This window comes from Bubalus bubalis, chromosome 8, assembly GCF_019923935.1.
Source record: "Bubalus bubalis isolate 160015118507 breed Murrah chromosome 8, NDDB_SH_1, whole genome shotgun sequence".
Classification (NCBI taxonomy): domain Eukaryota; kingdom Metazoa; phylum Chordata; class Mammalia; order Artiodactyla; family Bovidae; genus Bubalus; species Bubalus bubalis.
The window spans coordinates 98,302,150-98,328,642 of NC_059164.1; the positions used below are offsets into that span (position 1 = coordinate 98,302,150).

The 26,493-nt window shown below is 50.3% G+C and overlaps 1 protein-coding gene across 5 annotated transcripts; it reads right to left on the minus strand.

Moving 5' to 3' along the window:
• Positions 1–847: 847 nt before the first annotated feature.
• On the minus strand, positions 848–26,493 carry WDR91 (WD repeat domain 91). 5 transcript variants are annotated; one of them, XM_006079861.3, is made up of 15 exons: positions 26,314–26,491; positions 24,802–24,981; positions 24,016–24,223; positions 22,217–22,299; positions 21,103–21,233; positions 19,520–19,685; positions 10,976–11,131; positions 9,062–9,255; positions 8,449–8,599; positions 7,752–7,846; positions 7,443–7,611; positions 5,877–5,985; positions 4,992–5,104; positions 3,518–3,715; positions 848–1,378 (listed from the first exon to the last, which is right to left on the minus strand). In XM_006079861.3, exons 1-15 carry the CDS (start codon positions 26,434–26,436, stop codon positions 1,214–1,216), a joined length of 2,241 nt encoding a protein of 746 aa, XP_006079923.1. In that variant the 5' UTR covers positions 26,437–26,491; the 3' UTR covers positions 848–1,213. The 5 variants fall into 5 exon arrangements, with proteins under 5 accessions (XP_006079923.1, XP_044802826.1, XP_044802825.1 ...); XM_044946891.1 differs by lacking the exon at positions 26,314–26,491 and adding an exon at positions 26,080–26,301; XM_044946890.1 differs by lacking the exon at positions 26,314–26,491 and adding an exon at positions 26,028–26,050.

Sequence of the window (26,493 nt, forward strand, 5' to 3'; positions counted from 1 at the left end):
GCCTGAAACCCCAGCACTTCAGATGGAAATGCAAGCGGGAGAAGGCAGTCATCCTCTCGTGCTTCTCCACCCTGTGAGGGCATCTGGCCTTTCAAAGTCCCACCCAGCCAGGAAGCAGAGGGCCAGGCTGTGGACACACCCAGAAGGCGAGACCCCTAGGTTCCCGGCCTTGGCTGACTTGCTCCTGTCCTCTGGCCACTCACCAGCAGAGGGTGCAAGTGGCTGGCTCTGCTCAAACTCAAGCATGGAAAGTTGACAGAAAGGAGGAGCCCCCTTGACAGGTCCTGGGAAACCACGGCCACTCGGATGGAAGGGGCAGACACCTCAGATCCTGCCCTTGTGCTGAGAAGCTTCTGGAACAAAAGCTGCCAACTCTCAGGGAAAAGAAGAGACACTATAGCCTCCTTGAAAGTGAAAGTCGTTCAGTTGTGTCTGACTCTTTGAGACCCTGAGGTCTATACAGTCCATGTAATTCTCTAGGTCAGAATACTGGAGTGGGTAGCCTTTCCCTTCCCCAGGGGATCTTCCCAACCCAGGGATCGAACCCAGGTCTCCCGCATTGCAGGCAGATTCTTTACCAGCTGAGCCACAAGGGAAGCCCACAGCCTCCTTGACACGAGCCCAAAGACCAAGGAACGGCACAAACCTTGGTTGGCCAATGGAACCGGAGACAGAAGACGTTCTATTTCTATGGTGAAGCAAGAGCAACCCTCTGATAAAGGTCAACCCCGTGGCTGGTGAGGTCAGAGCCAGGGCACGGGACCTGGGCTTGCCATGACCGTCACCAGGGCAAAAGGTGAAGGCAGACACACTGCTGCACACACACGTTCCAGAAAGAGAGGCCAGGTGACCACAAGAGCATTCTTTTTTTAAAAAAGAAAACTGAGCAAATATATACAAAATACTTGCAATCTCTTCTGGGCCAACAGAGCAGCCACCACAACGCTTCTCCTTCTTCCTGAGCGTTCCCCTGCCATCTGGAGCCCGCTGCTGGCAGGCCCAGCAAGCCCATGCCTGGGGAGCACGTGCCACCACTGCACGTGGCTCCCATCCAGTGGAGTCTCTGGACAGTGCCCAAGCGCTCTGGGCAACCTCTCCCAGAAGACTGCCCACCCGGCAGGGGGCCGTGAGGGGAGCTTCCTCTTCGCCTGTCTTCTCTGCCCGCATACTAGGATAATACAGCTTCTGTGGGTGACCCTCGGGGCGGGTCCCGTCAGACTTTATGGGCTAGGAGGGTGGTCAGCTTGATCTTGCCATCCATGGAGGCAGTGAGGCAGGTCCCGCAGTCCATGGCTGTGCTCCAGTCCACAGTGACCACAGGGGCGCGGTGGCCGCCCAGGCTCACGCAGCTCTCCAGAACCTTGTCATCCCCGCCCAGCTGCAAGGGGACAGGAGGCAACATCATCAGGCACTGCTCACAAACACATGCAGTTTATCCACTTCCAGGGGCCAAACTGCCTTGAGCCCGGGGACTGCCACCCCAAGCCCAGGATGTGCCCAGGCACACATGTCCCTCCGGCCGGAAAGTCTCAGGTTCACCATTTGGACCAGCAATACCTTCAATTTCCTGACTATACTTACTCCTTCAACCAAAGGGGAAAATAAGTCCCTAACATCATGGGGTCGCAAAGAGTCGGACACGACTGAGTGAACTGAACTGAACTGAACATACTCTAAGAGGCAGAATTCTCTCTGCCACCTTTAACCTGCTGTGGGTGTCTGAAAAGACTCTGATGCTAGGAAAGATTGAGGGCAGGAGGAGAAGGGGACGACAGAGGATGAGATGGTTGGATGGCATCACTGACTCAATGGACATGAGTTTAAGCAAGCTCTGGGAGTTGATGATGGTCAGGGAAGCCTGGCGTGCTGCAGTCCATGGGATCGCAAAAAGTCGGACACGACTGAACTGACATTTTTAAAGGATATGGCGGGGAAAGCTTTCAACTCATTAATTGGTTAAAGAGCAAGTCTGACTACAAACTGATCTGAACTGATCAGGACAAGTGACAAAGCCTACAGGATCAAAAATAAAACAATACACACACACACACACACACACACACAGTCATACAGAGAGCAAAAAGAGAGCCCACCTGGAACTCAACCAAGTCTTTAAATAATGAAATAAAATTAGGCTTTAAAAAGAAAGCTCTTTACAGTATCTCCCAATAGCAATTACAAGAAATTATGGAACTTTATATGACAGCATTACATTGTACACCTTAAACATATAGTTTATTGAGTGATTTATCAACTGTAGCTCAGTAAAGCTTAAAAAAGATTTTTATTAAAATATCCATTGAAACAAATAAGTAAACACAAACTATGGAATTAATTTCTAAGGGGAGGGCAAGAGCCACCCGAGTCATCCTCATCTATAGAGAAGAGGAGCCCTGTTGAGTAAACCCAGGCTCCCTGGCACCACTGTTAAGGTCAAGAAGGCTCCCGACTTCCCACTTCTGCAGCCCCTTCCCCCTCACCCCTTGCTCCCTGCTGCCCCGTGGGACCCCAAGGCCCGCCTTCCTCCTCCTCCTCCAAAGGCCGTGACTCCACAGCCGAGCGCCCCTTTCCCCAAGGCCTCGGTTACCACCCAGCTTCCTCCCCTCTGAGCCCTCAGCTCTGTACTGTCCCCACCGCTGATGCTGTGTCTCTTCCTCACCTGAGTGTGAGCACCAGGAGAGGGGCCACAGTGTCTCCGGTGTACACTGCCCGTGCCAAGGCCACACCCACCCACGTCTGCCCCCCAGGGTACAGCTGCCCGTGGATGGTGAGCCCCCAAGAGACAGCATCCCACTCCGTGCCTCCTTCTGCCTACAGATAAAGCACCACTGCATTCACGTGGAACTGGAACTACGTGCTCAGGCCACAACACAAAGCCTCATCCCCCCCGCACCCCCCCACCTGCCCACTTGGTAAGACGAGTCCAGATGGAGAGGTTGAGAATTTCACTCGATTATATACACAAACAAGGTGCATGAACCAGAGAGGCTGTGATGAGACGGTTAAGACAAGCAGATCGACTGAGGGACGAAACAGAGTGGACAACGTACTTGCCATGTGACACATCACACCCCTGAATTTCCATCCCAGCCATGGCTTGTAATGTCCTTGACCCACAGGACGTCTCATCAAACAATAAATCTAGGCCAGATTAGAGTAACTGGAACAGACCACCTGGGCACTCACCCAAACCAACACACAGCCCTTGTCCCTAGTTCTCGATGTTCTATAATTGTTATTATTCCCAGGGAAGCAGGCAGAAAAGGGGCAGAGTCTCACTCATCAAGGGGCAGGGATAGGTGAGCAGAGAGGAGGACAGGCAGGCCACCCTCGTTCCCATCCCCACGGTTTCCCCCGAGCCAGCCTGCAGCCGGGATGCCCAGATGCTGTCCATCCCAGGCCAGAGGCGTCTCCATGGCCACCGGGCAGGGACAGAGACAGGGACAGGGGCTCGAGCTCAACCACGCCCAGGCCTCTGGGGAGGAGCCTCCTTGCCACCCACCGGGCCCCCAGGTACCTTGTAGATGACACCCCCCGTGGCAGAACACGTCAGCATGTAATTGCCCTCCGAGTCGAAAGCGAAGAGTCGGCCCCGGGGCACCTGGACCTGCTTGTAGCCGCTGTAGCCGGACAGCACGAAGGGGCCCGTGGCGTCGGCGGGCAGGCCGTACTCGGACACCTTCAGGCCGCTCTTGTGGATGTTCCACTGGATGAACTGCACCCAAAAAGCACGAGCACAGGGCTCTCAGTGGGGTGGCCAGGGCGCAGGGCCCCGGGGTGGTGGCCAGGGCACAGGGCCCCGGGGTGGTGGGGTGCAGGGAGTAGTGAGGTGGCCCCCAGGAAGTGGAGGGGGATCCACAGGCCCCAGGAAGGGTAGGGAGATGACCATCCAGTCCCAATGCCTCCCGACACAATGTAAGCATTTTTTTAATTTTGAAGGAAAGAAAATCTAGAAAGAGTCAGACACATCATGTCCAGGTCGGAACTTTCTCTTTGGCCTGACGCCAGGAGCAGAAGAGTGTAGGCACCAGCCTGGACTCCCATCGCTCAAGCTGGCGCAATGCTCCAGTGACTGTTATTACTACCGTTGTTGTTAATATTATTCGTAGGGTTGGAACCTAGCTAGGTTTTTCTTAAATCCCAAATATACTTCCGGTTTCTCAGCAGCACAGCCGATGGAACACGGGCAGTGGAGCGCAAGCCAAGCTCAGAGTCTGCAGTGCAAACACCCTTCAGCCTCCTTCAGGGCCAGGCTGCCTGCTGTGGCCTCCTCCTGACTGAGAACTCGACTCAGATGAACAGCAAGTCAAGCTCTGATTTAAAAAGCCTTTCTCAAGAGTTTTCAAGTGAAGAATGCATTTTGTAATGACTGTCTTCACTGGATAAGAGAGGTGGACAGGGATACAATCCAGAAGGCCCAGGAGGAGACACACAAAAGTAAGTCTTTATCCCAGCTCCGCCTGTCCCAGCTCCCTTCCCAGGGATCCTAACGAATTCTTCCAGGGAGACTCTAAAAGGGGGCACTTATTTTTACCTTCTTCCCCAGCTCCCTTTTCATGTTTCTCAACTCTGGGCACAGCTGTCTCCAGCCCCCCGCCCTAGCAAGTTCTACCCACCCATGCTGTGATCACCCAGTGACCAAGCTCACTCAAGTACACCCTGGCTGCACTGGAACCCACGAGCAGGGTGGGTCAGGGAGATGCGTCCTTTCTGCTACAACCAGGAGAAAGGATGTGGGTCCTCCCCTTTCATGACAGTCGACTCCCACTGAACTCATGTAGACCTCACTAAGATCCTATGAGACCGGTTACTATTTTCATCTCTGTTTTACAGAAGACAAAACTGAGTAGAGGCCCCAGGTCACAGCGCTGGTAAAAGGTAGGGTCAGGACTGAACTCAGTCCATTGTGCTATTGCGGGGCCCTCTAGAATCTCAGATGCCTACTAAGCCAGAGGAAGGGAGCTTCCTGACCAAAGCCCGCTCCCGCTTACCTTCCCGTCCTCGCCGATGCTGTACACAGTGTTCTCATCGTAGCTGAACTCCACGGAGTAGACCTCCCCGCAGTGGGCCTTCCAGCTCATAGCACACTCGTGCTGCTGCATGTCTGAGGCAACAAGATGCCGCTAGGGTTCCCACCCGGGCCCTGGGGAGGCACCTGCCTGCACGCAGAGGCACCACACCCTCCCTGTGCCTGCTGGGCAGGAGCCGTGCTGGAGGCAGAGGGCCCCCGGGACCAACAGGAGTCACAGAGCTGACCACGGTGAAGAGCCGGCACGGGCTGTTTCAGTTCACTAGCTCTCTCCTCCACCGTGCCTAGTGTTCTGTTAACCCGTCTTAAATGAAAGCTTCTCTCACTGGTCAAAGGTGAGGTTCAGGAATCCTGGGGTGGAGCCTATAAGTCTAGGAGGACACAGAAGTCCTTCCCAGGAAGGCGTTGTAACTTCCCACCAGGGCGCCCTGGAGATCAGTTAAAGATACAGCACCTAGCAGTGCCTTTGCAGAGGCGCTGGCTCTGGTCTCCCCGGGCAGGCCTGCGTGAGGAGCTTTAAAGAACATGCTGATGACTCCGAGGCCCACCCTCCTTCTGCTCTCACGGGGACAATGAAGTGGCCATACCAAGAGGGCAGGACAGCATCACTCAAGAGCTCAGGACTGAAGGACTGCTAAGCTCCATCCCTTCCCATGTCCACTGACTCAGATCAGGACCAAGGTAATTAGGGGGGTCCTGAAGCAGACGCTGACCGAAGTTAAGTTCTCTTAGGAGAATCCTGAACCAGGGTTTCGCAGTAGCCTCTAGTCCAGCTGGCAAAAACCCAACTCTCTTCCCTGGGTTGATGGACGAGGGGACCAGGATTGCCGTGAGCACAGTCGCTTACCAAACAGCCGGATGACGCCGTCAGCTGCCCCCGTGACCAGCAGGTTCCCATTGTGATTGAAGGCCGTACAGTTGATGGCGATGGGCTCCGGATCCAGGGAGAACTGGAGCTATAAAAAGGATAAACCACATTTAAAATGTAAGACAATAAGAAACCAATTCCAAGACAGGTTCTGTCTGAAAGGGGGAAGGAGACCAAGATTGAGGAAAGACACGCCAGAGCATAAAAAGGATCAGTAGCGTCCCACTGTTAAACCCTGACAAGGCAGGTACTCGTTTTATAGTTTTCTCTTTATTCCAAACACTTGTGATTTTAATATTCTCTTCTATGTAGTCAATATTCAATGAAAAAATTGGAAAATAACAAGTAAACATAAAATTAAAAATCCTGAGAAAGGCCCTCAGCAGAAAATGTGCTTAGTCACTCAGTCATGTCTGACTCTTTGCGACCTGTTGGACTGCAGCGCTCCAGGTTCCTCTGTGCATGGGGATTCTCCAGGCAAGGATACTGGAGTGAGTTGCCATGCCCTCCTCCAGGGGATCTTCCCGACCCAGGAATCGAACCAGGGTCTCCTGCACTTCAGGCGGAAATAACAAGATTAAAAAGGACCTGATCAGACTGGGTGGGAAAAGGTAGAACGGAGACGCCAGAGGACAGATGTACAGATGTCTGCTGGATGGAATGGAGCAGGAGGGCACATGTCATTACCCATCTGTCTAAGCCCACAGAACACACAACACTAAGACTGAACCTTGATGTCAACTGTGGACCTGGGGTGATTACAATGTGTCCGTGTAGGTGCATCGATTGTAACGAGTGTGCTGCTCCAGTGAGGGAAACTGATAGCAGGGGAGGCTGGGCAGGTGTGGGGACAGCATGCATGGGGAAATCTTTGAAACTTCCTCTCCATTTTACTGTGAGCCTAAAACTACTCATAGTACCCTTTCTATGGCCACACCACCCTGAACACGCCCGATCTCATCTGATCTCAGAAGCTAAGCAGGGTCACAACTGCTTAGTGCTTGGATGGGACACCACCTGGGATTACTGGGTGCTATAGGCTTTTGGGCTTCCCTTGTGGCTCAGCTGGTAAAGAATCTGCCTGCAATGCGGGAGACCTGGGTTCGATCCTTGGCTTGGGAAGATTCCCTGAAGAAGGGAAAGGCCACCCACTCCAGTATTCTCGCCTGGAGACTGCCATGGACTGTGCATGGGGTCCCAATGAGTTGGACACGACTGAGTGACTTTCATTTTCAAAACTACTCAAAAAAAAAAGAGTTTTAAATATTAAAAAAATGTTTATATTTTTCAATTAAGCCAAAAGGGCCCACTAGAAGGCTGTGTGTGAATTCTAAGTTTGTCACACCTTCCAAATGACTTCAGTTGCCAGCAATCGGCCCAACTGGAGTACTACTACTTTTCAACACGCTCTGAAATCTAACAAATCGTAGTGTGCAGAGCTCCAAGAAAAGAGGGAAGAGACCAAAGAAACAGTGGGCAGAGCGACCTGTGTACTCCCCGCCCCGGGAGGGTGCCCATCCCCGGGGCACCATGGGAAACTCCTACCTGCTGCTTCATGGTCTTCGTGTCCCAGAGCAGCAGCCTGCCCGGAACCTGGTTGGTGCCCCTGCTGCCAATGTCTGGTGCCAACACGTCCACGTGGGCAGTGAGGCTCGAAGCTGCAGCCGAGCAGACGAAAGAGGCCCCGCTGGGGCTGCACGCGAGAGACAGGATCCTGCAACACACAGGGGGTGTCGGCGGGGAGGCCAGCTCAGCACTCTGCCCGCCCACAAAGGAAGGGGGAGCTGGGCTCAGAGACTCGGCCAAGGCCAGCCCACCAAGCACAGTGACTGGGGGTAGTGGCGTCTGGCTCACCTGGGCATATCATCATTGATGTTGATTTCACAGAGGTTCTTCTTGGCTTCCGTGTCGTAGAGGCGCACTGTCCCCACACCACTGCCCAGCAACAGCTGGAAGAAGAGGGAAAGCTCAGGGTCAGGCCCCCTCAGGGAGGCTCACAGGAGGGCGAGGCCCATCCCTATGGGGTGGAGGGCAGGCTGCAGGGTGACCCACCCCCACTCCTCCAGGTAGTACAGGGGAAACCGGCTAAAATGGACCTCTTTTAAAAATTAAAGACACTAGAGCTGCCCTTGAAGGAATCTGTGGAATGGGAGGTAGGTATCACCATAGGCTGAGCTGGAAAGGAGACCCTCTGCCCTCCAACCCCCCTGTCTTCCAGTATCAATGCAAGCCGCCCCGGTCCTGCCCACTGGCTCCTGGCCCATCCATGGGCAGAGACCTCAGCTAGTCATGGGTCTGGATGACAGCCCCATTTGCATGTCCTGGGGAGAGCTTTGGCTCTGGGCCTATAAAGGCCTCTGGGAAAAACAGAGGAGGCCATCTTTGCCTTCAGGACAGTCCTGGCGGTGCGGTCCTCGAGTGCGCATTGAGAAGAGAGCGGAGGGGCTCGGCTTGGAGTCCCAACCAAGCCCGTGGTGCTGGGGCAGCAGGGGAGAACCCTGGTAGGTCCTCACTTAAGACCACAGGTCCAGCCATGGGCAAGACCACTCACCAGCCTGTCCCGCTTGGTGGCCCATTCTAAAGAGAGCAGCGGTGACTTGGAGATAGAGGACGCCTTAGTCTGCATGATGGGGTTGAAGGACCACACTTTGATGACCCCATCCACATCCAAGCTGGCGACCCTTCTCCCTGAGCAGTCCACCCTGAGATGAGACAAAGAGGCACGCCATTAGCATCCCCGCCTGAGTCTGCCACCCTCCTCAGCCCAGGCCTAGAGGACTGCCTTTTCTGACTCTCCTGCTGAGAGATGCCCAAGCTCCAAGGACGGGTGTGGACTACTTCTAGAAATATTCATTCATCTGTCTGAGAACTACTCATAAAGCATCCATTATGCACTGGGCCCACTGGGCATCACCTACCCTCTGGACGTTACTTTCCAGGATCAGAAGGAGTGGAGCTGACTTGACCAACAACAGCCCCAGTGCCAGCTGTCCAGCCCTCCTCTGACAGTTCACGGTCCCTCGGGGCCATCCCACCACCTGCATCTCTGTTATCCCTCATCATCCTGCTTGCCACGCCTTCACACGCACAGCCCAAGACCACAGGCTTCCCGGGCAGCCCACCCACTTTTCCCCCGAGGCCCCGCCCTGGCGGCCAGCACCCACCTGCAGTGCATGATGGAAGAGTGGTGCTCCCCGTACTCCTCCTGCCCCAGCACGATGAACGGCTGCTCGGGGCGGACCCCCCCACCCTCAGGGCCGGCAGTGGGCACCCGCGTCAGCGTCTCCAGCACCTCCACATGGGGCTCCGGGCAGGGCTCTGCCTCTGGGCCACCAGCTTCGGGCTTCTTCTCCGCACACTGCGTCAAGCAAAGCGGGCACAAGTCAGCGGTGAGGGGTCGGCGCTGGGCCCGGCCACGCCCCATGTCTGGGGACAGGCTGGGGGTGTCTAGGACGCCAGGCCACGGCCCTCGGGGGAGGATCTTGGTAGTTGTGGGGTCTAAAAGAAAGAGCTCTGAACTCCAAGAGCCTGCTTCACCGGCAGCCCCTTCCTAGAGACCATGAGGGGGGAAGTGTGGGCCATGGGCTCCCGGTCCCAGCTGACGAGACCCAGGACACGCACGACCCTGACAGACCAGGCCAATGATAACAAGAATCAGTGAGGGAGGGAGTGCCCACTGCACGCCAGGCACTGCAAACACGACAGTCTGTCTCATGTAGTGCTCCCTCAACCATCTGCAATCCTGTTAGTAACCCCATTTTACAGCTGTGGAAACTAAGACTGAAAGCTGAAGTAACCTTGCCTAGGATCAAGAGCTGGCCCCGGGGGTGGGACGCCGACATGAAGCCAGGTCCATCCGATGTAAGCCTGGCCGCCCACCAGCACCTCCTCCTGGGAAGGGGTGCCAAGAGACTAGGGTGATGGGCTAGGCCCGAGGACAGCAACTAAGCCAGAGCCAAGGCAGGGCACCAAATGGCACCCACACACTCTGCCACCCAGGGGGCTGCTGCTGTCCATCCCTGCCTCCTGAGGGCACTGGCCGCTGGACACCACGATTACCACCTGCTCATCCAGGCATAACCGTGATGCCATGGAGCATCAGCCAGGGTGCTCTCTACCACCCCCCTAGTTCTGGAGATTCCTGGAAGCACTCCTCAGGGACCCAGAAAGAGCAGTTTTATAGAAAAAATAGAATAAAAGAACAGAGGAACAGAGACCTCAGAGCTCAGAGGGGACTTCGGGAGTGGCTGAGCTCTGGTGCACCTTTAATCCTACAGCCCAGAAGGACCTGAGATGCAAGCCGGAAGGCTCTATGCCATCGGACCGGAACAAGTTCAGGGCTGCTAACCCCCAAAATGCCTTTAAAACAGGCAAGTAGCCTGGATTAGGAGAGAAACGGTCAACAAGGTGACAAGGCAGTAAATTCCTTGGGGCTCTGCCTTCAATCCTGAGTATTTCACTGAAGCAGCAGCAGCTTATACCACCAGGGAGGGAAAGCCCAACCCACATTCACTGGTGAGAAGAGTCTCTGAACCCAGCCTGGCAAGGGCCGGGGCTGCTGCACGGTCGCCCTGTGGGCACGTGGCCCTCAGGGCAGTGACTCCAGCAGGGAGTGCAGAGAAAAGGCCCGTGACTGAGCGAGTCTGGGCGATGCTGGGTTACACCCAGGGGACCCTCTCCCCGGACTCCAAGCACCCGTGACATGAGCGCACTAACAGGCATGGTTAAACACGGGGAAGGACAGAGCACACAGGGGGTCCCAAACCCACTGTTCACTGGGCTCGTCTTCTGGGGACATCTTCAGAGGCCAGCATTTTATGGCCCCTGTTTAGGGCAACACTACATCAGGAAAAGGGATCACTGGAAAGCCAGATTATTCTGGAATAAAACCACCAAAGTGCAAGCAGTTTAAGCCAGTTAGGCAAAACCACACAACGCATAGCAAAAGAAATCAAGAGAGGTAAGAGCAGGCCCTGCACCACCCCTCCCCGCTGCCATATCCCACGGCTCTCCACCATGGAGGAGGGTCTGTGGGGTGTCCCCGCGGGCGTTCCTGAGACACTGAGGCCAAGCCGCACCTGCAAAGTCATGGAGAGGAGCTCCTTCCGTTCCTTGCCGTGGTCCTGCAGGCGCCGCTGCCGGTGCTGCGACCAGCTGGACTCCCCAGGGGCCAGCCCGCCGAAGAGGCTCTTCCCGTCCTTGGGCGCGCTGGCCGGCTCCCTGCCCTTGGCGGTCTGGAGGATGAGACACCAGTCTGTGAAACGTGTTTTCTCATGTGGGCCTGGGCAAGGAGGGGAGCAGGAGCCAAGGAAAGGACTCTACCTTTAGTCCTATGTAAGGCTCCTCCCTGTCCATGCTGAGTGTTACTATCTCGGGCTTCCCTGCTGTTACAACGGTAAAGAATTCGCCTGCCAATGCAGGAGAGACAGGTTCGATCCCTGGTTCGGGAAGATCCCACATGCTGGGGAGCAACTAAGCCCGTGTGCCAAAGCTATTGAGCCTGTGCTCTAGAGCCCGAGAGCTGCAAGGACTGAAGCCTGTGTACTTTAGAGCCCATGCTCCGCAACCAGAGAAGCCACCACAATGAGAAGTCAGCACCCTGCAACTACACAGTAGCCCCTGCTCTCTGCAACTAGAGAAAAGCCCACGCAGCAACAAAGACCCAGCACATTCAAATCTAAATAAATAAATATTAAGAAAAAAAAACATGTTATTATCTCAGCCCATGAGCAAGGTCAAGGGCAAAACACCAGCAGTCTGCACCTCCTCCTTCCTGTTCTCCACTCCCCCATCCTGAGAGGACAACTCCTCAGCACTTTTCTGCCTGCTGCATCTACTGCCTGGAGGTAGATACACACATATCCTCCTGATCTAATCTGCAACAGTTAACTTTATTTAGTTTAGTTAGCACTTAGTGAAGCAACGGTTATGAGGCAGATCAGGCCCTGTGCTGGTGTTATATTTAAAAGCAACAATGTGTTTCGGCAATAGAGAGGAAAAAAAATTATGCAAAATATAATCACCCCTCTACAGGGGAAAAAGACACACAATACCCTCTCTTGTTTTGGGCCAAGTGCATGACTAAGCCAGTCAATGTTAACAAATATTGAGGTATTTGGAAATGATTACTGGGCAACCAGAAAGTCTTTTAACAGAAATAGTTGGAAACTCAAGGACTTTGGGGCAGGATAAACTGGACAAGAGAGAAAGTGGCATCTTCTGGCTCCTTTTGATAGCAACAAGACAAAGTCAACCAATGTTACAGCAAATGAACTCAGTTAATTCCCACCCCAGGCTTTCCTGGTGACTCAGACAGTAAGGAATCTGCCTGCAATGCAGGAGACTCGGGTTGGATCCTTAGGTCAGGAAGATCCCCTGAAGAAGGGAATGGCTACCCACTCCAGTATTCTTGCCTGGAGAATTCCAGTCCATGGGATCGCAAAGAGTCAGACACAACTGAGCAACTAACTGGGGCTTCCCAAGTGGCACTAGTGGTAAAGAAGCTGCCTGCCAATACAAGAGACACAAGAGACATGGGTTCAATTCCTGGGTCAGGAAGATGCCCTGGAGGAGGGCATGGCAACCCACTCCAGTATTCTTGCCTGGAGAACCCCATGGACAGAGGAGTCTGGCGAGCTGCAGTCATGAGACCACAAAGAGTTGGACACAACGGAGTATATAATCCCCACCCCACTCCCATAGAGACTGAAGATTTCTAATCTAGAGCTTTTTAAAAAGGGGCTGCCACCTAATCACCTTTCCAGATGATCTGGCTGGGTTCTCTTTTTCTAATCTTATTCCCACAAATTGTGATGCTCACACTCCTACCTCCTCTCCTTTTTTTTTTTTTTTTTTTACACTCTTAGCAAAGGGATATAGATACCAACAGCCACTCAGTTTGAGACCAACATACTCACAAATCATTTGTACATAAGTCCTAAGTAAAGAGAATAAATTCAATCAAAGTCTACATGTGGCCTTTTAGTTCTTCTACTTGTTATATTTTATGTTAACACCAAACAACTTTAAATGATTGACACAGATTCCCTGGGACCCTGAGGTCATATGAACAGTTAAGAAAGGAAATTTTAAAGGCTATTAGTTTACCTGGAGCCTAACTGTGGCTGACATACACAGGGTTGGTTAGTTTTGTTTTTCTGACTGAAGTGACCTCCAGTGGTACCTGAAGGTGTTTATTACACCTCCAGGTACTTGTGATTGTCACAGATAGTTTCTCTAGAATGCTTGATCTCTGAATTCTGACTTATTTGGGGAACAGTAAATTTCTTAGTCAAAATTTTTTAAAAAATAAACTAAGAAGAAAATCAATAACAATAATGTCAATATATATTACTCACTGAGCATTTACCATATGTAAGGTACCACGCTAAGAATCTTACAAACATTCCCTTAAAGATAAGGCATTATTTTAAGATGGGGAGCAGTTGTGTAGAGAGGTTAAATTTCTTCTTCTACACAGGGAAAACTCAACAGAACTGTAATTCACACCCAGATCTGACAGTGGCCCCATGCTCTGAAAAACCTGAAGAAAGCAAAACCATGATGGAAGCACATGAAAGAAAGTGACACTGAATAGAAAAGAGAAGAAGGAATGTCATAATCCTGGAATCTAATTAACAACCAAGAAAGGCCCCTCTCTCAGTGCGTCTGGCTGTTCTGGAGAAGCATCCCATGGTCCAAGGAGCACTGGACAGGTTCCTTCGTCTTAGAAAGTGGAAGATGACTTCTCTTACCTTCCCAAAAGTAACATGTGGTCCTGAGTGAACCATGTTCCCTCACATGGTCCAGGGTGGGTGGTGGAGTGGGGGGTGGTTCACTCCCTAGCAGGTGATCCAAGGCTGCCAACCTTCATTACACACATGTGTTTATTCCTTCTGACTGATCCAGAAGGCAAACTTCTCAGACTAAGGAACTTCACAGGGGAGGCTATAACGTGCTCAGTTGCTCAGTCATGTCCAACTCTTTACGACCATATGGACTGTAGCCTGCCAGGCCCCTCTGTCCATGGAATTTTCCAGGCAAGAATTCTGCAGTGGGTTGCCATTTCCTCCTTATGGAGATCTTCCCAAGCCAGGGATCAAACCTGTGTCTCCTGCCTCTCCTGCATTGGCAGGCAGATTTCTTTACCACTGTGCCACCTGGAAAACCCCTATAGGCTATACTATACCAGACAAGAGACTTTAGGCCAAAGACTGAAATAAGAGACAAAGAAGGCCATTTTATAATGACAAAAGGGTCATTTCAACAAGAGGACATCATATTTGCAAATATTTATGCACCTGACATCAGAGCACCTCATATATAAAGCAAATATTAACTGACCTGAAGGGAGAAATAGGCAGCAATACAATAATAGTAGAGGCTTCAATAGCCTACTTTCACCAATGAAGAGATCATCCAGACAGAAAATCACTAGCGGCACAGTGGCCTTAACCTGCACATTAGACCCAGTAAACTTAATAAACATTTACGGAACATGCCACCCTCAAGCACACACGTAACATTCTCCAGAATAGATCGTATGTTAATAAATGTAAGCCTTAATAAATGTAAGGACATTAAAGTCCTAGCAAGCATCACAATGGATGAAACTAGAAGTCTATTATAAGAATAGAACTAAAAAGTTCATAAATATATGGAGACTGAACAACACGCTCCTGAACAACCAATGAGTCACAGAAGAAACCAAAAGATAAATCAAAAAATGTCTTCAGACAAGTAAAAATGGAAACACAATATACCAAAACCTATGCAAAACTGATTCTAAAAGGGAAGTTTCTAATAATAAACACCTGCATTAGGAAGAAAGAAAGATTTCAAGTAAACAACTTAACTGTACACCTCAAGAAACTAGAAAAAGAAGAATACACAAAGCCCAAAGTTAACAGAAGGAAGGAAATAACAATGATCAAAAAGGAAAACAAAGAAATAGATTAACAAGTCAATAGACGGCTTCGCTGGTGGTCTAGTGGTTAAGAATCTGCCTGCCAATACAGGGGACATGGATTCGATCCTGGGTCCAGGAAAATCCCATGTGCCATGGAGCAAGTAATCCTGTGCGTCACAACTGCTGAGCCTGCACTGTAGAGCCCATGAGCCCCAGTGACTGAAGCCCACAAGCCGAGAGCACGTGCCCCGAAAGAAGAGAAGCCTCCGCTCTCTGCAACCAGAGAAAGCCATGTGCAGCAATGAAGCCCAGCAAAACCAAAAATAAAAATAAATAAATAAATCTTAAAAAAAAAAAAAGAGTCAATAGAAATGATCATTGAAACCAGGAGCTGGTGTTTTGAAAGTCAAACAAAATAGACAAACCTTTAGCTTGATTTACTAAGAAAAAAAACAGGACTCAATAAAACTAGAAATGAATTCCAAAACACATCTCCAAAGGCTCTACCATTCTGATAGAAAAGATAAAAGAGCTGGCAGTAAAGGCCATGTTTTCTGGACCACAAAGGTGGCAATGGGAACCCCACAGCTAGCTACAAAAACAGTGCTGAGAGGAGGAAGATCAGTTTCCTGGGTTGACAGCTGTTTTTCAAAATAGTGGGATCCTGGCAAGCAAACTAGCCTGGCACAACTATGATTCAGACTTATCAGCCTGACCAAGAAATCTTTATACTGGATACTTGAGAAGAAAAGGGAAAAGCATCCATTTACTACTGCGTGCATGCCCCGGGAAAGTACATAGACTACAGGGGAATCCCACTTTGGGGCCAAAGGTGGAAAAGGCTGCAGAACAGGCACAGGCACTTGGTGGAATGCTTGTCTGTCCTTACTCACCTGCTACACCTGATACACGGTGTCTTTTCCTCTAACAGGTGGTGGTGCTGCTGCTGCTGCTGCTAAGTCGCTTCAGTCGTGTCCGACTCTGTGCGACCCCATAGACGGCAGCCCACCAGGCTCCCCGGTTCCTGGGATTCTCCAGGCAAGAACACTGGAGTGGGTTGCCATTTCCTTCTCCAATGCATGAAAGTGAAAAGTGAAAGTGAAGTCGCTCAGTCGTGTCTGACTCTCCGCGACCCCATGGACTGCTGCCTACCAGGCTCCTCCGTCCATGGGATTTTCCAGGCAAGAGTACTGGAGTGGAGTGCCATTGCCTTCTCTCCGAACAGGTGGTGTTAAGAGTACCCAATTCAATTGGCCCAAATGGATGGAATAGAGGGGCTTAAAATAGACTTCAAATTCCTCCAGGGGACACAAAAAGCACTTGTAACACTTCCCCAGCAAGTATGTTACAACATTAAGAAGAACAAAAGCAATGCTTCCATCTTGAGTCAAGATGGCAAGGAAGCTTTCCAGTGTATTACAGGCTGGAAAGTACTCCAAAATGAAAATTCAAATAGGTGTTAACATATAAATAAGAAAAACTATCTTTATAATGATAGGGTAATTTATACCAAGAGAGCTATAGACCTAAACGTGACCTAGCAGATCCTACTTAGAGCTTCTCTTTAAACTGTATCTAAGATAATCGGCTGAGCCACAAGGGAATCCCCATACAAAAGAAGGGGAAACATCAACAAAAAACAATAGCACACTAAAAGCTGATGAGTGCAGCTATCCACCAAACACCTAAATAAGTAGGTAAAGTAAACCTGTGTCCAGCTACAAAGGCATATGACTTAAGTAAATGTTCACCAGGACACATCCAGTAATTCAAAGTTTTATTTTGTTTTAAGAGCAAACTTGATAAAAATCTTCACTACTGGATTCATGTAACATTCCAACAGTCCAAATTATATTGTCCCAATCTATCGTAATCTACCTGTCTCCTACAGTTCAAGAGAGGTATCTTTATCCTGCTTTATCATCTGACCTTCTCTCCTCTCACTCCAGAGAAGGATCTAAATTAATTTTCAGTGGCCTGACTAGACTTACCAGGCAATCGTCCAAGTGGAACAGAAAACAAGTTCCAGTAGTTTGGCCTCACCTGAGGCAAAAAAAAAGCCACCCAGAAGACAGGCCCAAGTAACAGAGAAATTACAGAATGAAAGATGGGGAGGAGGACTCCCTTTTCCCCATCCTGCTGAGATCCATGGAAACAGCCCCAGGGGCAGCATTCTTCCTGCTGATGTCACGGGAGCTATAGGATAATTTGATACTAAGAAGAGTTACAAATACAGAAGTCTGTGGACGCTTTGCTTTCTTTACATTACCGTCAATTAGAGGTTATCTCTGTAATAACATAACTCCCCCTCGCAGTCGCAAGGTGACTGAGCGGGTGTGGAAGGAGTGAAACTGTAACTGGAGGGGAGGATGGGGGGACACTGCAGTGGGGGAGCCTGCTGAGGAGGCGCCTGAGGGGGTTCCTATAACAGAGAGCCCAGAAGAGCTTGGGAACTGTGGGTTTACAGCTACTTGTAAAATTTTGCCCCCAGATTCAGAGTGAAAGCACAGAGAATGTATCACTGTAGACTTTACGTCTATAATGTAGTAAACTTTTCAGTGCTAACAACAACAGTTACAGGGGCCGATCACAGTGGGAAAAATGCTGATGTAACTGAGGCTTACAATTGTTTTTTCGTCACTACATCATATCCAACTCTTTTCCCGCCCGATAGACTGTAGTCCGCCAGGCTCCCCTGTCCAAGGGGTTTTCCAGGCAAAAGTACTGGACCGGGTTGTCATTTCCTTCTCCAGGGGATCTTCCTGACCCAGGCTTATTAAAAAAAAAAAAAAATGTCATTTTCTATTGAGTTAAAAGCAATATATCATTAAAATCAGAGGAAGTGATCATATAACTAACAGCATTTGGTATTGGTAAGAGAGCATCCTGAATTGTAAACTCGAATTTGGCCATCAACCATATAGGGGAGTTAAAAAATTAGAATGTCCCCACCAAAAGAAGGGAACCAGGATGGTGAGGAGTCTAGAAATCACGCCACATGGGTAAATAGTTGGGCAGAAAGGAAGGAATGACCATAGTGTTTAGCATGGAAAAGACAGAAAGAAGCCTTATTCTATGCAGCTTGAAGGCAAAGCTACGATCTGTGAGTGAAAATCACAGAGGCTTCAACTAACAACTTTCAAACAGGCCAAACCCCCCCACACACACCCGCCAAACACAAGCAGTGAGCTCCCCAGCACAGGAGGCAATCAATCAAATTAAAGGTCATCTGGCCCACCCTCCAGCCAATAGGATTATGGTCCAGATGACCTTTAAACTTCCTCCAACTCTAAATTCTATGATATTCTTGAATCTCAGATATACTAGTTATTTTTGGAGCTGAAAGATCACTGCTGAGTCAAATATATCATTAAAAAAAACAAGTGAGCCAACCACTGGATTTTTTAGATTGAGAACATTTATCGTCTATATCCAGGACATGGAAAGAGTGCTACCTTTGCTCTGTTAACATGCCAGAAGCTTTGTTTGAATAAATTTTAAAGGTAAAGTAAGGAACGTTTGCTGCAAATTACACATTCTTACCTTTGTCTCCTGAATAGGAAGACATTTCCAATCCCATTTCACAAACATTTCCAAATCCCATTTCACCCTCAGTTTAGTGCCTGAACATGTAAAGATATGGCCACAGGCCAAAGCACAAAGACCCCATCTCCATGCTTTCTTTCAAGTTAATGAAACTGAATTTCATCATTTCATGTACATTTCAAGGGATGTAGCACTCCATACATCATCTATTACAGGCTAAAACCTTCCCAACTACAACAACTACAACGTATTGTGAGCTCATAATCTGCCAGGTACTGCATATACCGAGGGCTCTCATTTCAACTCAAATACCTCTCCCCATAGGGAGTAAATGCTCTTATCATTCCCATGCCAAGTAGGCGGGGAGATGTGAGCAAAGATGCTAAACAAGGTACAGTTGCCTGAGTCCGAAGCCCATGCTTTTTCTTCCCCCACGTCCTGTTCAGCATCTGCACTGAGGAACAGTATGAAATCCACATGCTGTGCTAAAGGCCCTGGCGTCCCAGTGGCAGCGTGGACAGACCCCTGTCTCCCCAGGCAGCCCCATGCTGCTGTGTCACCTGCAACTGTTCTCAGCCCAAGGGCAGCAGGAGAGGGAGGCAGAGATGATGACAACCTACTGTATCTGCAAGTAATAAAAATCTTGAGAGGGAAACAGTCCCTACCCAAGCAATAAAGCATAACTCTGGATCTGTGAAAGCTTCACTCTGGCCAGCATTTCTGAAAGCAATGAATTCTGACCATCTCCGCTCAGAAAACTAGTCAGTTTTGGACATATGCTGGCATAAAAGAAATTCTCTTGCAAGCTTTTATGAAAGAAAAAAAAATCCTTTGTAGCATCAGAAAATAAGAACTTGTAGTAAAAGAAATACCACACTGATCTACAACTTTACTCTTTATCTACACACTACTTCCTATCACCAAAAATTTTTAAAGTCCAGAATCGCTTGAATTCATGCTTGAATAACCAAATTTTAGCCATAAGCACACGTGAGTTAGAGGAAATGATGAGAAAGGGGAAGGGACCCTTCAGAGCACACTTCCTCCTGTCACCATCCGCCCTCCCACCTGCAGGTCCAAAGGGAGGGTGGGCAAGTCTCCATGTGGGTGATGCGTAGGGTGTCGGAGGCCTCCTGGCGAGAGTTAGAAAGGCAGGCCCTGCACCTACCTGGCTGCCGAAGGACTCCTTCTTGGCCGAGCTCTGAGTCTGAGAGGGGCCCTGGGCAGGCGACAACCTTGAGGGGCTCTTCTTACTCTGAGGCAGCAGCGAGGACAGGAAGCCCACGCGCGGCGACTGGGAGAGGGAGGCGTTCCTCTGGCTGCACACCATGGCTCTGGACAAGCAGACACAGCACAAGGTCACGGCCCTGGACGGGACCTGGGAGACCCCGGGGCACGCACCGTGTGGGCTATGGATGCTGCTAGTAACCAGAGCCACGGCCAGGTCTGCACATCTGGGCTTTAAGGCGGCCCAATGCTTGGTGGTGTTCTTTCACAAAGGGAGCTCGCAGCTACCTGGCACAACGGGGAAGGCTGTGGCTCTGAGGGCCGTGGTACAGCTCAGAGCAGAGCTGTCTACTGCCCACTGGCCACATGTGGTGTTGACCACCTGAGATGTGGTCAGTCCAAATGGAGAAGTGCTGCAGGCATAAAATCCACACTGGAATTCCGGATTTAGCATGAAAAAGAGCTGTTAAATAGCTCATGAATACTTTATATTCATTACACGTTGAAATGATACTTTGAAAAGAGCTGGGCTATATAAAACTGAAAGTGTTAAGTCGCTCAGTAGTGTCAGACTCTGCTGACACGAGTGCCAGACTCTGCTGACACGAGTGTCAGACCTCACAGACTGTAGCCTGCCAGGCTCCTCTGTCCACGGAATTCTCCAAGCAAGAATACTGGAGTGGGTTGCCTTTCCCTTCTCCAGGGGAACTTCCTGACCCAGGGATCAAACCTGGATTCTCCTACCTTGTAGACAGATTCTTTACCATCTGAGGCACCAGGGAAACCTGGGCTAAATAATAAATATCATTAAAATTTACCTTTTTTAAGATAGCTGCTGCTGCTGCTGCTGCTAAGTCGCTTCAGTCGTGTCCTACTCTGTGCGACCCCATAGACGGCAGCCCACCAGGCTCCCCCGTCCCTAGCTACTGAAAGTTTTTAAGTTTGATTTTTGGCTTGCACTTTACTTCCATCAGCAGGCACTAGCTCAGAAACCAGAGCAGTTTCATCTGCTGCAGGACTGGGCCACAGGAAGGTCTGGAATCTGACTACTTGGGTTTGCATCCTGACTCACCCATCACTGATCCTGGGACCGGTGGTGCCTGCGGCCTCTTTCACTGCTATTATCATCATCATCTGGGTCTTTGGCTTTCAATGGCTGTTTTTTAAGGCTGCTCCAATACCTCTCTCCCAACCTGCCTACCACTCCGAACCCTGAGACGAGAGCATGCTTCTATGGAGAAATGCGTGGGCAATCTTGACACCCACGAGGCGCTCCTTTCAGAGCACAGAAACTTCCCAGGGCTTCACGACAACGGCTGCGTGTATTAAACCAGGCTGCACACACCTGGATGTGCAAGCTCATGGCACAGCCCGTAGTTCCCCTGCCTCTGGTCAGGCCCAGAGACACAGAAAACTCAGACTAGAACAGTGGGCGCCCAGGAGGTTCCTGGCAATTTGGAGGCATCACCAGGAGGAAGGGAGAACGCTGGGGACAGAGCGAGGAGGGGCACGGCACACACTCACAGTTCTGAGTCTCCCAGGCGGTCCATGTTGGAGACATAAGGAGGCAATTTGTGCTGGACTAAGGCCTCTTCCTCCTCTGGCTGTTGCTCCTCTTTCTTCAGTCGGTGGATTTCGGCTTGCAGTGCAAACAGCTACATAGAGGTGGGGGTGAGTGAGATGGGGATCTCAGCTAGCCTTCCCTCCCCTGGGGAAGATCAGACACATCACGTCCAAAACCCAACCACATTGACTCAAAGGCCACTCGCCCTCAGCCTCGGGGAGCCCATCTTATTCTCTGCAGGCAGGAAAGATAGGTGAGGCTGGTGTGACTTGATGACAAGGAGGTGAGAAAACTAAAGACCATTAGATAATACGGAACCTACTTCTTTTTTCTTTTTATCATTTGACTTGCTTCCCTTTTACCATTTGACTTGCTTCTTCCTGAATTCACTGAGAAAACTAGCTCCACCCACTCCTGCTTTCCTCTTGGGCATCTACAAAACCAGACTTTGGAACTCAGGTGGAAAAAAATTTTTTTTTTTAATGAAGGTCAGCATTTTTTACTTTTTGCCTGAAGATAATTATACACACAGGCCCAAACCTAAGAACGTTAAACCCCCAAAACCGAAACAGCTTATAAGCTTCCTTTTTCTAAAAAATCCTCCCTTTTCTGATGGTGCATCAATTTCAAGGGTAGAGAAACGCTCAGGCAAATGGAAAGGCAAATGTGAGTTTCCCCAGGAGCCGTTCTTTTACCAAAGTAGAAAAACCTGAGAACAATTAAATCATATCTGGGCTATAAACAAGACAGATGTGGGGATGAGTGGAACAGGCCTGGGAATGGGAAGCAGAGATATACAAGCAGGTTAGCTGCAAAGAGACATCCATGCATCGAGTCGTTTTCCTCTTAAAAGTTCACGACTGTTACTACATTGCTCATGCTATGACTTAAAACAGCAACCCTGCCTCTGGTTTTCAGAGGTTTGTCACAGCTCCCAACACTGCCTTTCTGGTGACTCAGTGCCACCTGAGACCAGCGCTGTCCTCTACTGACTCACCCTCCACCGCCACTGCCTAATGTCACACATGAAAAGCAGAAGTGCTTCCCAAGGAGCAAGTGACATTCAGAACAAACCTTCTGGCGCAGAACTTCATTCTCTTCTTGAACCTGGTTGGTCCTCTGGCACTCCGCATCAAAGTTCAGGATTACAGGAACTGGTGTATCGAGTTAAAGAATAAGCCTGCCTTTTAATCAACTTGACTGTGGTGGTCATGACACAATGCATACATACACCAAATCCTCAAGTTTTATACCTTATATACATATATATACACAATGTTTCATTGTCAATTATATTCCAACAAAGCTGGGGAAAAATGCCAATTAAAATATATATTCTATCACAAACTCTGCAATAACACAATTCAATAAACATGTTTTAAAAGAAAAAGAATAAGCCTGCCTGCAAAACGATTAAAAGCCATTCCAAACACTCTAGACACGGCAGCAACACCCTTGAATGTGACACACCCTTGAATGTGCTGTGGGCTTCTCACAGCTTTATGAACAGTCTCGCCCTTGACCCTGGGTCTGGCCTGACTTCATTCAGACAGACTCACGGACACCTGACAACCTGCCTGGCTAGCCCACAGAGGACATACATCCAGACCTGATGCTTTCTCCCAAATGCCAGCAGTAAAGAGTTTATCTTGAGGGCTTCACACTCAGTCTAAGCTTTAGCAACATTCAGCGAAAAGCCAGCCCAGTGGCCAGTGGATCTGTGGGCACATGGCCAGCTGCTCTACCAGCTGTGTGGAAGGACTGGCTGCTCGCCTTTCCCCTCCTCAGGGTGAGCCTCTCCCTGGCCAAGGTTCAGGCTGAGAAGCAAGCTTTCTGCAGACTAGGAGCCACGTAGGAGGATCCGCATATGCGGTCACAGTGTCAGTCTTTCCCAACCACCTCATACAGCTTCAGTCCAGAAGAGCACTATGCCGGCAGGGCCTCAGTCGGGCAGCGAGCTTCCCTGGAGGGCCCACGGGGTCAAGCCCTGACCACCTCTGGGCTGGGCCCCCTGCGAGTTTTGTCTGAAAGCCCTCAGGATGAAGAGTGGCAGCAGGGGGAGAAAAAGGGCCAACGTGGGTAATTCACACTCACCCCAGCACAAAAGGAGATACTCCCTTCCTACCTCCACCAGAAGATGGTCTTCCCAGAGACCAAAAGGCAATGATGGGTGGGCCTCCACAACGCCCAGCTTATCAGTGACTCACCAGGCAGCCCCATTCGAACCAGACCCCCTTCTCCTCCTGGGGAGTTCCTGCCAGAGAGCACAAGTGAGCGAGGGATGTCCCTGGCTTTCCACAACAAAAGGGGACATAAGGTAGGCTTGGAAATTATTTATGTCCTCTCTCACTCCTAAATCTCTCCACATATTCTTAAAGCTGCCCTGTCCTCTGACAAGTTGAGGGACCCTGAGGTCACTGTGAAGACAGTGACCCAGACACTAACACAGAAAGGATGTTCCAGCCCTAGAAGTGTTTTCACCCCCTACCTAACCCCAACAAAGCCCAGTGAAATCCTGCGGGGGGGGCGGGGGGGGGGGCATGGAGCATGCGCAGAGAGGGTGCTCTGGAGGCCGGCCGGTTTCGCTGTGCTTGCTGGGAGAGGCCCCCCCCTACTTGAGGGCTCCTATCCCCCTACTGCGAGGACAGTCTCCCCACCCACCCATGTCAACTATTCAGCAGCAGAACTAAGAATTACAACTCCCACCCTCCCAGATCAAAATAACCACAGTCTGCCCAGCCCCCTCACGTGACAACACGATGATCTTTAGGCGTTTGGTAGAAGAAATGGCTGCATTAAGGGCAGCAGCCGCTGATCTCGTGGTCGGTGGGCCTCAGGCTGGGCTGCCAGCCCCCCGGCCACTGAGAGGATATGCATGCACTGAAACAGGACACTCAGGAAGTTGTGCAGGGACACGATGAAGGTGTCGGCCCACTGGCGCGAAAAGTAGGTGGCGAAGGTGGGGTTGGTGTCTGGGGATGGCAGGAAGGGCAGGACAAACCAATCCTTCCACTCAGCCTGGTTCTGGAGCTCCGAGGCCTGCTTTGCAAAGAACTCCTGAGCCTTGTCACTTCTGTTTGTCTGCCAAGACATGGAGGAGGTGGCAAAGAAAGGAGAGAGACAGAAGAAGGCCAGAGGTGAGACTCTTCATCACCACATCACAGAGAGCCTTTGAATACTGGCCTCCTGAGCAAGTCACCAAATGTGATCTATGAACTCTTCATAAAAGAAATCATCACTCTTTTCTCAAGTTCCTTATAACTTCAAAGAAGCTTGTTTAAAGCTCTAGTGATAAATGCCACTCTAAAAATTAATTCCTAGTTGATTTTCAAATAATCTAAGTGATTTACTATCCCCCACCCCACAAGTCAGTTATAACCTTTTTACTCAAACTTTAACCCAGCTTCTTATATTCTTCAAAACACTACCCAGGCTAATGTGCTTAAGACAAGAGGAGAAATAGGAATGAGGAAGATAAGTCAGATGATCTACAGATGAGAAGGGGAAAAAAAAAATTGGAAAACAGTCAAAAATAATTTTCACTGTGCCTGTTCCACCCTTTCTGAGTAACAGAGAAGAGCTGTCCCTAGGCATTAAAAGAAAATCTATTTCTGGATTCAAGAATTTTCTCCACCAAGAGATCCCTGAACCAGAAACACCTGGATTGTGTAGACGAGATAAAAGCGGAACAGGCTGGTTTTCAGCTTGTTGATGGTGGGTCTGTACACGTCCTCCAAGCGGCTAAAGAGCCGCCGCTCCAGGTAGTTCCAGTAATCCCGAAGAGCAGCCAGGTCATACACCTGCATTAATTGCTGCAGCTGGTCCACAATCTTGTCCACCTGGAGAAAGATGTGATGGAAAAGGGAATTCTCTCTTCACGCCACAGAGGTAATACTTTTTTACTCTTGCTGCAGCTTCTGGATGCTTCCATTTTTTTTTCTTTAAGTTAGCAATCTATAAAACTTTCAAAACACTGTAACATACTAGGTTTCAAGTTTTTTTATTAATATTAGATATGCGTTTCTACCCTTTGGCAAGCATGGAAATTTCAGGTGTAAAAGCACTCAGGTCCAGGAACCAGACAGAGTCCAGGGCCTGGACCTGGCTCTAATTTATTCAACCACCTTGGTAATGTCACTTCAACTCTCTGGTCTTAGTGACCTAAGATTTCAGGAAGCAAAAAAGAGGGAGTGAGACAACCTCCATGCTCCTCCTCCATTCCAGGATTCCAAGGCTTATGTTAGATATACTGTTTCCTTCAAGTCCTCTAAGCACCACTAAAGCCCTGGCAGCTGCTGAGAGTGTCAGCCAAAAGGGGTCCCCTCCTTGTGAGGAGCACTCATATCGGAGGACACAAGATGGAACAGGTTTTGAATACTGATACCATTCTAAACCACCTCTCCCCCCTCCTCCTCCATTTACAGATCAGGACACTGAGGCTCAGAGAGCTGAAATGATTTGCTTTAGCCACCACCAAATAGCCACTAACTTTGGCAAGACAAGAACCCAGTTCTCCTAACTCCCCTCCGGTGTTCTGCTGCTAGGTCACTGCCTCCCTCAACTCACCTGCCAACGCCAAGTGAAGCCAGCAGACATACACACAAATCACACACATAAAACTTCCAAGAACTCAACAGAAAATCATGTCTGAGCAAAGTTATGTTTTCAAATGTACAACAAGGTCTTCCTCAGAGGTGAAGCAAAACTGCCAATGGGTCACTGACAAAGCCATTTCAAATACCTAGCTCAACACGGGCTGCAGACCCCTTTGCTCCCAATGCCACTGGAAGCCGACTTTAGGATATTTCTGTTCCCCAAACCCAAACGTCTACCCAACCATAGCTCCTCAAACCTCATCCCCATCCAGCCAATGACTGGCCGGCACCTGCTGGGAGACTGGGGTGAAGAACAGAGCCCTGGACCAGGAGTCAGGGCACCTGGGCTCCGGCCTCGACGATGCTCCTGACTCGCTGGCAACTTCAGACAAGTCACGTCCCCTCTCAGGGCCTCAGTTCCTCATCTGTCAAGCGAGTGCCGGACGCACTGATGGCAATGATCCCCCTGGCGCGGTGACAGCGCCGCTCCCGCCCCGGAGGGCAGTGCTGGGGGACAGCCAGCTCCTGGCTCCCTCGGGGCCGCCTCTGCCCGCGCCGCGCTCGCCGGCCCCTCACCCGGAAGCCCTTCTCCTTATCCGCCTTGATCTCGGCGTCCAGCTGCCGCAGAGTGTGCGTGAAGCCGCGGAAGAGCAGGTACTCTCGGACCATCTCGTCAGTGCGTTCCACGGCCTCCGCCATCTCTGCGCCAGCGCCGCGAGGGGCTGCGCCGGGTGAGGGACGAAGGGGCGGGGCTAA

Bases quoted from the DNA above. Each gene is read 5' to 3' on its own strand.
- WDR91 (XM_006079861.3), bottom strand. From the start codon at position 26,436: ATGGCGGAGGCCGTGGAACGCACTGACGAGATGGTCCGAGAGTACCTG. The intron at 24,224-24,801 runs GTGTTTCTGGTT...ATGTCTTGGCAG, and splicing joins ATCTCGTCTACACAATCCAG to ACAAACAGAAGTGACAAGGC. The intron at 9,256-10,975 runs GTGCGGCTTGGC...TGCTTGACGCAG, and splicing joins TCCTCTCCATGACTTTGCAG to TGTGCGGAGAAGAAGCCCGA.